Raw genomic sequence first — 12,342 nt, 5'->3', positions numbered from 1 at the left:
AGGGTTTTAGCATCATCATGATTGTCACATTAAATCCAAACCCTTATTGTAAGAAATTCTTCACTATATAATGATAAATGACATGAAAAAGGTCCATTCTGATCCAGTCTGACTGAGATTGAGTTGCTTTGCTAAGAAAAATAAAAAATTAGCTGCTAAACTTGCACAGCTTGAATGCTATAAAAACACAAAAAGTCTTATCAAGTAGTTTTAGTTACTGTAGTTTCTAGTGTAAATATCGTAGCAGCCCTGAAATAAGACAAAACTAAATATAGAAGTAATTAATCAGCAAGATACAGGAGCTTATTTTCTGTCAATACTTCTTTAATATAAGTTTAAAAAAATGGATTGTTTCACTTATAAAATAGATTTTTTTCCAAGTTATAATTTGCCAATGGAACAAGTATTTTTTTTATCAGTTATTGACTTAGAACAAATATAATAAGTTATTTGCACTGGAAACACTAAAAGTACTTGGTGATATTTTGAGGTTTTGCAGTGTAGAAATATGAAAGATGTCTCTTCAAGATGGATGCCAAACTTTGATAGAAAAATGGAGCAGAAATGTCACAAAATCTCAGATTTTCACCAAAAGCACAGAATAATCAAGCTCAGTTTTGACAAGTATTTTAAGTTTTTAGCCACATAGAATGAAATTCAGTCTGTGATCCTTAAAAACTGTCGCAAACAGACACCAGATCCAGTTTTTTTTGTGAGTTTCTTGTGATCTTGCTTTTGTTGCTCCTGACATTGAGACATTTAGATAAAATGATAACAGCTAAAAGGTGGAGTCTCTGAGTCTGCCTGACTCAAAGCAAACAGTAAAAGCTGAAGTTACATGGCAGCTGCCTGAGGGAGCGAGCTGTTTATTTAAATTGTGCCTGTTTATAGAGAGGATCACTGGGAAATAGTTGTGAAGGTACTCACCAAAACCCTCAGTGCTCTATTCATCATCGCCTCTCTTCTTTTAAAGGAGGGATTACGTGTTTCTGTTGAGTCCATAAAACCTGAACCTACATAACCCCAATTAGTTCTTCTGGTATGCTATAGAAAAAGCTAACTTATCATGGCTTTTAAAATGCAAATGGGAAAACATTAGGAACATCTTCCACAGGATTTAACGAAAGTAGCAAGCAGAAACTACAAATCAAATTAAATTGATCTGCACTTTTATAAAGAAGTGGTTTTGGGAGCAAAGCTGGTGGACATTTCTCGGTCTGACCTATCATATTTAAAAGGATCCATAATTAGCTCTAAAAATAAATTTATTTGGGAAACATTTATTTAAAAAAAAACCCCGGTAGTTTAGTTTTTATCAGTGTAAATTAAGATATTGTCACCATGTTGTCTACACTGTAATGCATTACTGCGTATTGAGTAACATTTAGTACTTTCAATTTGAACATTAAATTAGAAGGTAATGCCTCTTCATTTCCATGACAAGGGCGAACGAAGATGAGGAAGAGGAGAGTCGGATAAAATAGTCTGTTGTTTGTGCTGCTACTGCTTGGATATGCTAACTGGAAAGGAGAGCGAATAGCTCCTGCTAATGCTGTTAGCTCCTGCTAATTCTGTTAGCTCCTGCTAATGCTGTTAGCTCCTGCTAATGGTGTTAGCTCCTGCTAATGCTGTTAGCTCCTGCTAATGCTGTTAGCTCCTGCTAATGCTAATGGTGTTAGCTCCAGCTTATCCTAACAGTGTATAAGCTTAACATCAAGTCGTATTTTTATTTCATTATAATTACACAAAATGTCCTTTTTTCTATGCCTGGCTGTAAACATTTTAGAAACCACCATCATTGTTTTAAGCGTGTGACTTTGAGACAGAGAGCTCCTCCTCTCTACTTCTTCTGATATCATGGTGGTATTCTGCTTGATGTTCTTGTCAGAATAAATAATAATAAAAATATAATAATAATAATAATAGCAACAATTAAAATTGTTTATAACAACCACACATATAGTATCAATATGATTACCAATGTACACCATACAAATTCTTTATAATCTGTGTTAAATAACAATGAATAAAACTAATGATAATAGTAAGACAGCAATCTTAACCTTGTAATAATGGTAATAAAGCATCATGGATGCTTCTGCAGAGATACCTGCAGCCACGTTAGCATCGGACCGCAGCCTGTGCCGCTCAGATATACGGGGATTCTCAGTAAAAATATACAGAGAAACTCAAAATGCTGCAGAGACTTGCAGGACATGAAGTTACCAAAGCAGGTCACCCAAAGTTTACTTCAGGTGTCAGGTAACCTGGGAAAAACTAAGTGCAAAGCCGGGTCCCAATACACAGCAAAAAATTTATTTTTCTCTTACATTTTCTATGAAAAAGCTGAAAAAGCTGTTAAATAATAGATAAGTAGTGATTAGGAACATTGTTATGAATAATTTCCACAACCCACACCCATTCCTTACTGCTGCCAGACCAAAGAGATCACTTAAAACCTGTCTGGCAGCATGAAGCAAATCTCCAGATCTCAAAGAGAACACATTGTGCCTCAATCTGAAAAACAGAACATCAATCAGTCAGGGAACGGTCCCACAGAAAGGTTTACTCACCATTACTCATCCAGGACCGTTCAGAACAACGGATAATTCTCTGCAAGCCTCACTGACTCAGTGAAGGTCAGAGGTCATGAGCCAACAGGAACAAACTACAGATGTGTCCGAATTCAGGGTCTGCATCCTTTGATTACGTCATAATGTGGCAACAAGGACTGTCCGAAATCGAAGACTCCACCAAATACGTCCTCCTTCTCCCCAGGTTCGAAGGACAAGTCCGGTGTATCCGTCACGGCCCTCCATATCCCATAATTCATTGCAGGTCCCAACTGGGCTTCAGGCAGTAGTGGTGAAGAGTGGCAGATTATTATTATTATATTACACTTTGAATGACAGAACATGATTTTGTACAACGTTTTTAGTGGAGAATTAAAGTGTAAGTTTCAATTATCTGCTCGGTTCACCAAATCATAACCTGCTCTGACATTTTCGGACATGTCTGCTCTCGCTGCGTTAACAGCCAGCTCCCCTCGCCAGCTGCCAGCTGGCCGGGCGGCTCGGGTTCGGCCTACCGGAGAACGCAACGTTAGAAAAACTCCCGCTGGCGTTCCCCAATGAGGGGAAGTTAAACACCAACAGTATTCAGACAGGTGATATCTAGTGGTGAAATGTTTGGTTTACTAAAGTATTTAATTTATTCCTGAGCAAAACGGTTTGATGAGTTCAAACTTACTAGTTTTATTCAACTGTAATGGCTTATCCCACATTTGGAGAGTATTATATTTGAAAATGAAGAATTTGCTTATAATTATTCCTGGTAGAAATGTGTAAAACATGTCTGAACATTTTAGAATCAGACTAACAGATTTCTGTTTTACTATGAACAGTCTTTACTGCAAAAGGTGGATAAAAATACAGAAATCAGGAGTAATACGTGACAAAAAAAAACAAACTTCCGCTCCGTTGTTTTTTTCTTCGCCGCTCTCTGCTTCACGGTTGCTAGGCAACGTGAGTTACGCTGAGGTGGGGGCAGGGACAGATGGTGAAGGTCAGACCTGTCCGAATTCACAGCTTTTCTCTTCCGGTCGTCGTTTTTTCCGGTTCCTTCCAAGGATGCAGACCTTGAATTCGGCTTGCATCAACATGGTTCTCATGTGACGTCACACTTCCATGAACTTTTAGAACTAGCTCTCGAATCGTTCCTATCTGACTTAAAAACAACAACGGAAATGTTTCCTGGCATGTTTTGAAATAATTACTTGGTTTAAATTATTGCTAAGATAAAACAACGAACAATTCGAGATTAATGAACTACCGTAATTTAAAAAAACAATGTTTGGAAAACAGCTTTGCAGCTAAGCTAGGTTGGTGAAATCAACTCACTCTCTCGCTCTGTGGTTGCCTAGCAACAACCTGCTGGGCAACTTCCACAGCAGCAGTTTAAGTTTTGCTTCATAACTGCTTAAAAATAAAAATAAAAAACAATGTGGAGAGAAAACAGGATAAAACAGGAAAGGTCACTCCACCAGTTTGGCTGTATTTCAGATATTAAAACAAACAAATCTAATCAATGATTACTGATATTAACAGATCTGACTGATATCACAGCTCAGTTAGCACTCAGCTGTGACCAAACCAGTTATCAGCTGTTTCTTCATTCAATTTGTCCGATTTTAAAACTTGTTTGATGATTGGAAACATGTAATTGTGACAAAAATAAGCAAAACGAGAAGAAATCTATTTTGAACTTCTTCATTGCCTTGGACCAACAAAAAAATTAAGATCTTTAAACTTCTGCAGCCGAGGTAGAGAGACTCACCTTTTGCTACTTTTCCACTTATTTCTAACACTTCACTACATATTCCTCAGAATGTGCAAATTTTTTTCCACCACCCACCAAGCCATTAAAGTTTTTCAACTTTGGCTGAAAGGCGTAAATCATTAGAGCGGCGCCTGTGGGGAGGTCCCGCCAGGTGAGGAAAACATTCCCAGCGCTAACAGATGAGCAGGTTTACTGTCAGAATCTGTTCCTGTTCTGTTTATTTTGAGTTTCTGTGTCTCTGTGTTGTCCGGTCTCCCCTTGATTCTTCCCAGGTGTTTCTTGTCTCCTTGATTACCCTCTGTGTATTTAGTGCCACCTGTGTTCTTTGTTCCTCGTTGGGTCCTTGTCGTGTTTGTCTAGTCTGCCTGTTGTCACCAGTTGTGAGCATCAGCCCTGCCTGGTCTTTTGGATTTTGATTTCCATTAAATCATCTTATTCATCTCATCTTGGCTCTGCTGCGTTATCTCACCGCTTCCACCACCAAAACATGACATTTACAGTGCAACGGGGGCAAGCCGCAGACACAAACCTGGAAAGACTTTCAGGTTTTCACCTTCGCTGTGACTCAGTATGTTCTGATATTTCCCCAGGGTGTTTCTGTCTGTCTTCACCTCCAACTGTCAACTTCAAAACAACGCTAATTTAACACGCGGAACATTTAGTAGGGCAAATCTCTGCACAGGTGGCCAGTCAAATCACAGGTAAAACGAGTTAGCAGAGGAAAGCAGGTGGAAAAGCTCTTCCTAACTAAAGCTGCCAGAATTATACACTTTATTTAAAAGTAATTACTGTAACGGGTAAACAGCATATTTAGTTGAAGCTAATGCTAAAGCAGTAAACTGAACCATTTTCAGTTGTGGCCACCACTAGCCAAAAAAGTAAGCTATGCAAGCCTTGAAGGTCTAATCATAATTGCTTCTGCTAATGCTAACGCTCTACACCAACATGGCATTTAGTAGAAACTTGTTCTTAAGTGCTACGTTTAATCATTTTGAGTAGGGAACACCGCTAACTGAGAAGTTAGCTGCACTAACCCAACAGAGCTAATTATAAATGCTAACACTAAAGCACGATGCAAACAAGGCATTAATGCCAACATGCTATGTTTAACCATTTGGAGGAAAGGTCACTGCTAACTAGCACGCTAAATGCGCTAGCCCAACAGATAAAATTATAAACAGCAGTTCCACTAACACTAAAACTTTGTACACACAAGGTATTTAGCCAAAGCTAATGCTAAAGCGCTGAATTATGGCTCATGGTCTTTTGATCCGATTTGATTAAAATGTTTATGTGAACGTGAAGTGGTCCTGAGGCCACTCCAAAAGCAGGACTACAAGTGGACAACAGCGCAGGGCATTCTGGGTAAATAGAACCAAAGCAAACGCGCAACTTTAGCATTAGCAGGAGAAAAGACTTGTCATCTTTTATCAAAGACAATAGAGAAATCCTACAACTGCTAAAATTTGATTCTGCTCCATTTTGTTTAGATTTTGCGAAGAAGAATATGGCTTTTCAGGGGTTTTGATGTTTCCTTCAGTGGTTTAAGTGCAGCGCCCCCACAGGCGAGGAGGGAAACAGGTTGCACAAAGACTTTGACTCAAAAAATTAAACAAATGTTGCAACTTTAGTTCTTAATAGTACAGAATCTGCAGGCCTAAATCTAAATCTATATGCAAAACTTCATCATTAAATGTTTATATGGCATGTTTGCTTTACTTCTGTATCTCAAACAAAATGAGAAGCACAACAAGGTTTAAAGAAATCCAACCTATTCCCTGAAGAATGTCCAGCACATTTTCAGTAAAACTGCTGTGATAATCTGTGGGTTTCCAGAGACTGAAATGGGGCTGAAGGCGAAACCGGTAAACTCAAGCTGACTCCTGGTAACAATGGAACTAAAGGAGAAATGTCTATCTTTGGCTAACATTTACATTTTCAGGAAACAGTCATATAGCTGGGAAGCTGGTCCTAGAGCCGCCTCTGGCCGGTCATAAATCAAGCTGTTGAGTCATGAGGAAACGTAAGCTTCAGGAAAATGAAGCCAGAACGCTGGAACATGACTTGTAATGGTTACTTAAAAGGGTCACACATGTAATTACTGTTAGACAAACACATCACTGGAGTTTAACGTCTGCTTCCTTATATTCTCAAGCATAACCACTGATGAAAAAGCTACCGTTGGCTGAAAGTGAAGCATTTCTTTCTTTTTAGCGTCACAGTGACCCATCCAAATGTGTCTAAATGCTAAATAATTTGTGTGGGTGACACACCAAACCGGTCCCTGAGTGTTTCTGAATTAAATTAGTCAGCTAGCTGGCAGATTGCACACCTCAGCCGTTACAGTGCTGACGACCTCGCTTCAAACAGAAAGGCCCAGAAAGTTTCTCAGTCACAGCTTGAGGCATTTTGTGAAAGAGGCAACTCAGTGTGACGATGCTATGGCTGTTTTAGCCCTTTGGCAGATGAAAAACAAAGGAAAGCTTTGAAAGACTCAGTTTTTTTATTCACTTTTCCTTTTCTTTGTACATTTCAGACCTGAAATTGCCTTTCTGTGCGTTTCAAAACCCCAAACTAACTTGCCAGATGTAACAATATCTTCCTGTAAATTCTAGAGCAGAGGTTTACTTGAGTGTTTTGTAAACTTTCAGTTGAATAAATTTTGGTTGACTGTTCAAATAGTTAAGTATTTGTGATTAGCACAGCTAAACTTTTAGTTAGCAGTGTCCCCTAATCAAAATGGTTAAACATAGCACTTTAGCATTAGCAGAGCTAATGATTACGATTAGAGCTTTGTGATTAGCACAGCTAACTTCCTAGTTAGTGGTACCTACAACTTAAAATGGTAAAATATAGCACCTTAGCATTAGCTTATGCTGCATACTGAGTTGTTGTAGCGCGTTAGCATTATCTGACTAATGTTTATGATTGGAACATTAAGCCAGCAGTGCTAACCACTGGAAGCAACATTGGCTGATTTCCTACAAATGCTGGTTGATGAATGGGGTTCCATCCCACATCAGTGTGTGACCGTGCTGCTGACTGTCTGCATGGTTCTTTCTCACACTGATTGTTAAATTGTTCCATTATTTCATGACATACAGTCCAAGAACAACATAAACCAAGGAGTGAACTGTAAAACGAGCTATTTGCGCTTCCAGAGAAGGTTTGGCGAGTTTTTCACGGTGCAACCCGAATACTGAGCTCTGCTGCTCACGTTTCTTTACAAATGTTCCTCTGTTTAAAGGAGAAAAAAACCCTTTCCACCGGAGCAAGATTTATTACCAAATAGCACAAACACAAATCGTGTTTTTCACACCAAGTCTCATTTTAGCAGAATCTGCAGAAGAGAAAGCGATGAACAGAAACAACGACAGATGGTTGAGGGAAGGAAGTCTGCCTTTCAGATAGAATGCTATACGAGTGAAAAAAGAGGAAGAAGTGGCAACGGACGAGGGGAGCCCCACTGAGCGTTTATGACTGAAGGAGCAAAGGTTTGAAACAGATTCACTATAGATAATAAATCTACACGGACATCATAGCAAATGTCTTTGCAGCGTAAAGTATTGAAATATTTTCATTTTCAATTCATTAAATCCTTTCATTTGTCTTCCTGCTCCTCCATCGCTGCATCTATTCAGCGTTTTCTTGCTGCCGCCTTGTGCGGATGCAGCTGTTTGTGTGCAGCGCAGGAAGACGCCTCACAGCCAACATGCATTCTCAATTAGAGCCATGTGACGAGCTGGCACTGCCGACCAGGCATCTGCCTTGGCAGCCAGACAGTCGCTGCCTTACAGCACAGCTGGGTCGCACAGAGGTGTGCAGAGCCAACGCTGAGCTCTTCCTCTCACTTATCTGCTGAACTCTACCAAAAGCTGAGTGGGAGGAGCGTCCAAAGTGCGGCGCGGGGGCCATTTGCGGCCCTCTGAAGGGTTTTGGGCGGTCCAAATGAAGCAAATCTGACCTGCAAGATTAGGTGGTTTTTGCATTTGGACACTTTTTCAGACACCTTTTCAACATGTTTTACAGCAGGGGAGTCCAAACGTTTTGTAATATCGACCAAACAGAAAAATCAAGCTAAAATCAGGCAAATAAAGGAGCCAGATTTTTTTTCCCCCGAACTGGATATTTATTGTAGTTCCAAAATTTAAAGGGGTTTGTATGATAGTGTCTTAGGGCCTTTGTAGATAAATAATAATAATAATTTTTCTGAGTTTCAAAAGTAAAAAAATCCACTTTCTAAACTCAGACATTTCAAAGCTTTTAATGAAAATTTCTGAGCTTCTTGGTGGAAATTTACTGCTCTTTTTTAATTTTATTTTTACTATTTTATCTACAGCAGCCAAATAGATTTTGCACATTTCCTGTTTCAAATAAAATCATCTGATTTATGTGTTGTGTTCAGTAATAAGAACAAGATTTGAGTCACTTTCTTTCAAAGCATTTTCTGCATTTAATAAAAACTGATTTTTGTGCATCATTTCAGTAAAAGTATCTGAATAAAGGTGAGTTTACTTTTTGTTAAAGCTTTGTTATGAAAAGACAAACAAGTTGTGTTTACTTCACATTATTCATTATTCATCTGGATAAATTTGGGTCATTTTGAGTTGCAGTTGGAGGCCTCGGGCCAGTATCGGCCCCTGATCCACACTTTGGACGCCCCTGTTTACGGATAAGTGACATTTTCTTCAGACAGTCAGGTATACCAACGTGAAAATGGTGTATAAGGTATAATAAAATTGATTCCCAACTAGTAACAAAGTTTTTGCATTTATCTTAGTTTTGGAATAACTAGAACTGGGGTGTCCAAACTTTTGTCAGATGAGTCAAAATTGTTGAGTGAAAAGTCATGGGCCACGAAAATAATAAAAAAAAACTAAAATTAAGCAAATAATTATGATTATGATCATAATTCATCACAATTAGTCAATTAATTTTGATTAATCGTATATTATTTGCTTGATTTTTAAAATCAAGCAAATAATTGATTAATTAATAATTAATCATAATTAATCACAATTAGGGATCATGATTGATACCTAGTGATTAAATGTTTTAATTGATAGCACTGGTCTGTCTGTGTGTCTATGTCTGTGTGTGTGTGTGTGTGTGTGTGTGTGTGTGTGTTTGTTTCCAATACCTTGTGGGGATAATTTTCTGACATACTACATTATGGGGACATCCAAAAACAGTGTTTCTCCTTGTGGGGACCAGGTTTCGATCCCCACAAGGAGAAACACTGTTTTTGGGTCAGAGGTCAGATTTAGGACTAAGGTGTGAATGGAGTTTTGGTTGGGGTTAGGCTGTAGAAATGAATGGAAGTCAATGGAAAGTCCCCGCGAAGATAGCTGCGCAAACATGTGTGTGGGTGTGTGTGTGTAGGTGTGTGTGTGTGTGTGTGCGTGTGTGTGTGTGTGTGTGTGTCTCACTGTGGCGGTCACGTTGCTGCTCTCTGACAGGGTCGCTCCGGAGTTGTTGGAAGGCATGGCTGTTGTAGCTGACGGGTCCAGTTGGTTTCCTGACTCCTTTTCAAACCTGAGGAGAAAACGATGAAGAGGAGGAGAAATCCTGTTACAAACACACAAACTCAGACCTCAGGAGACAAATTAGCCCAGCAGGCCTGCCACAATGACAGATGATAAATTGTTCCAGACATTATTGCGATAAATGACAATATTGTCACTTTAAGACAGTTTACAAATAATATAATCATAACATTAACGAAGAAACACATATTCAAAGATAATTATACTTTAAATTATAGTGAACATTTAAGACTTTTAAATATTGAAAATAAGTAAAACATCAGAAACAACAAATAAAATGAATAATTAAGTTTCAGTAAATAAAATTATCCTCAAAAACAAAAAAGGTTTAGCTGAGGCCAAAACTCCACACTGAAGAGTTTTATCATCCAGGAATTATTGAGTTTTAATTTATGATTAGTTTATCATATCAGACAAATTTCCTTCCACTTCCCAATAATGCACAACTTCGTCTTGGTTTATTTAACAAAATTTTAATAAAAACATAAAAATGTGAACAAATTTAAGCCACCATTTTGGTCTGAATCCTGTTTTTTAACGTTTTAGAGGATTATTAAATCGATCCAAGGTGGGATGCTCTCCAGGTTTCATCTAAAATATTTATCTGTCTTCTAAAGTTAACATGTAGCAAAATGCAGGTTATCTGAAACTAAATGGGAGAAAATGTAAGAATAGGAGAGTAACGGTAAATAAAGAGCTTCAGCTCTGCAGCTGACGTGCCCATGCAGCCCTTCAGGTAAACAGATACAGTCTGGGTGTGAGCTGCGAGTGCAGCGCGAATGTGTCCCTACATGCTCAATAAACACAACGCCGCTACTTCATGTAGCTGCATTCCTCTGAGCCTCCATGCTGGTGGACATGACTGACGGCTCTCAGGCATCTGCGACGAAAAGAGACCGAACCGGGTCGCACACGGGGTTCGGTTTCTGCAACGTGTCGCCGCAGGGAGGAGCGGAGGCGACCGGGTTTAACCCGACACCCCGACTTGCCCCGAGTCACAGAAACCAGCCTGAGATTAGCGAGAGTGTGACGAGGATTTCGGAGGCTTAAACGCCAAAGTCAACCAGAGTTTACCATGAAAAAACTCATTCAGTGACTTCAGGGCAGAATATCAAATAAACCCAGGAATATTTTTACATTTTAAAGTAAACGAGTCACTTCCAGAGACATTAGTGATGTTACAGCTAACTAGCATAACGCTGAAAATGTATCAATGTATAATCTTTACATATCAGTAGATATTGGTAATTATTTATTATCTTTTGCTTTAAATATCTTGAATTTAGAAATTCAGCCAAACTGGTGTTCTAACCTGTTTTATAGTTTTCTCTGCAAGACTTTATTTCTAAGCAGTTTTGAAGAAAAACCTTAAACTGCTGCAGTGGCAGTTACCCAGCAGGTTGTTGCTAGGCAACCAAAGAGTGAGTGAGTTAGTTGATCCACTGACTTTGCTTCGCTAGCTGAGAAGTTGAGTGGCTAAAGTCTTTCCTCTGCCTACATCACCCAGGATGCCGTGCGGTTCTGGATCGGATTTAACTGAATATTCTAACAAAGTGACGATACTGAATAGTGTATATTCTATCAGACGTATTATCTATAGATACTGATCGCATGTTTATCTGAATCTAAACTGTTATTGATAAATTGTGACTGCTGTGTCAAGCAGTCATCACACAGCAGTGAATACTTTTAGCATATGGTGACATATTGTGTGAAATTATTATATTTTTATCAACAAGTGCATCATCTTTCACCTATTAAGCGTTGGGTGTTTTCCACAAATGATAGTCCAGTAGACTCGATTCGATTGGGAACCAAAATGCCAACATTTCTAACATTTTCATGTTCTTTGTGTAACCTATTCTCCTCATCGCCTGTGGGGGCGCTGCACTAAGAACCACTCAAAGTAATACAAGAACGACTTCTTTCTTCACCAAATGTAAACAAAAATTGAGTCGTGTCAGATTTAAATGTTTGTAGGATTTCTTTTTTTGTTGTTAGCTAAAGATCACTGGCCATTTTTTCTGTTAGCGCTAGGCTAATGTGTTTATTTTGGTTATATTTACCCAGAATGCCCTGCACTGAGGAACCACTTCCTGCTTTTGAAGTGATTTCTGCTCCGCTTGGCGTTCACATATGGATTCAAACCACACCAGAGTTCACTTCAACTAAACTGAGACCTACACTGTAAAAACACAAAATCTTACCAATTATTTCTGGAGTAAATATCTTAGATCACTTAAAACAAAACTAACTTATAAATATATTTTTAACAGGATACAAGAGATTGTTTTAAGTGAATAATTTATGAATAATGATTTTTTTAAAAGCACTCATTCCACTGGCAGATTATTTCACAGATATTTTTCCCATAAGTGAAACAATCTGTCAGTGGAACCAGTCTTTCTTTTTCATTTTTTATCAGTATTATGGATTATAGATTTGAGTTCAGCATGAA

At 38.6% G+C, this 12,342-nt stretch overlaps 1 protein-coding gene across 3 annotated transcripts in view; it reads right to left on the bottom strand.

The window, feature by feature from the left end:
- dnmt3bb.1 (DNA (cytosine-5-)-methyltransferase 3 beta, duplicate b.1) overlaps positions 1-12,342 on the bottom strand; it is a 35,500-nt gene that overhangs the window by 17,763 nt on the left and 5,395 nt on the right. For all 3 annotated transcript variants that reach the window (XM_044115084.1, XM_044115249.1, XM_044115164.1), the window contains exon 2: positions 9,768-9,873. In XM_044115084.1, coding sequence (XP_043971019.1) covers positions 9,768-9,873 — 106 coding nt within the window. The remainder of the gene's footprint in view (positions 1-9,767; positions 9,874-12,342) is intronic.

Source organism: Gambusia affinis, linkage group LG01 (genome assembly GCF_019740435.1).
Source record: "Gambusia affinis linkage group LG01, SWU_Gaff_1.0, whole genome shotgun sequence".
In the NCBI taxonomy this organism is placed as follows: Eukaryota; Metazoa; Chordata; class Actinopteri; order Cyprinodontiformes; family Poeciliidae; genus Gambusia; species Gambusia affinis.
Note: the sequence above shows the minus strand (reverse complement) of the source record. Positions and strands in the feature narration are given on the sequence as shown.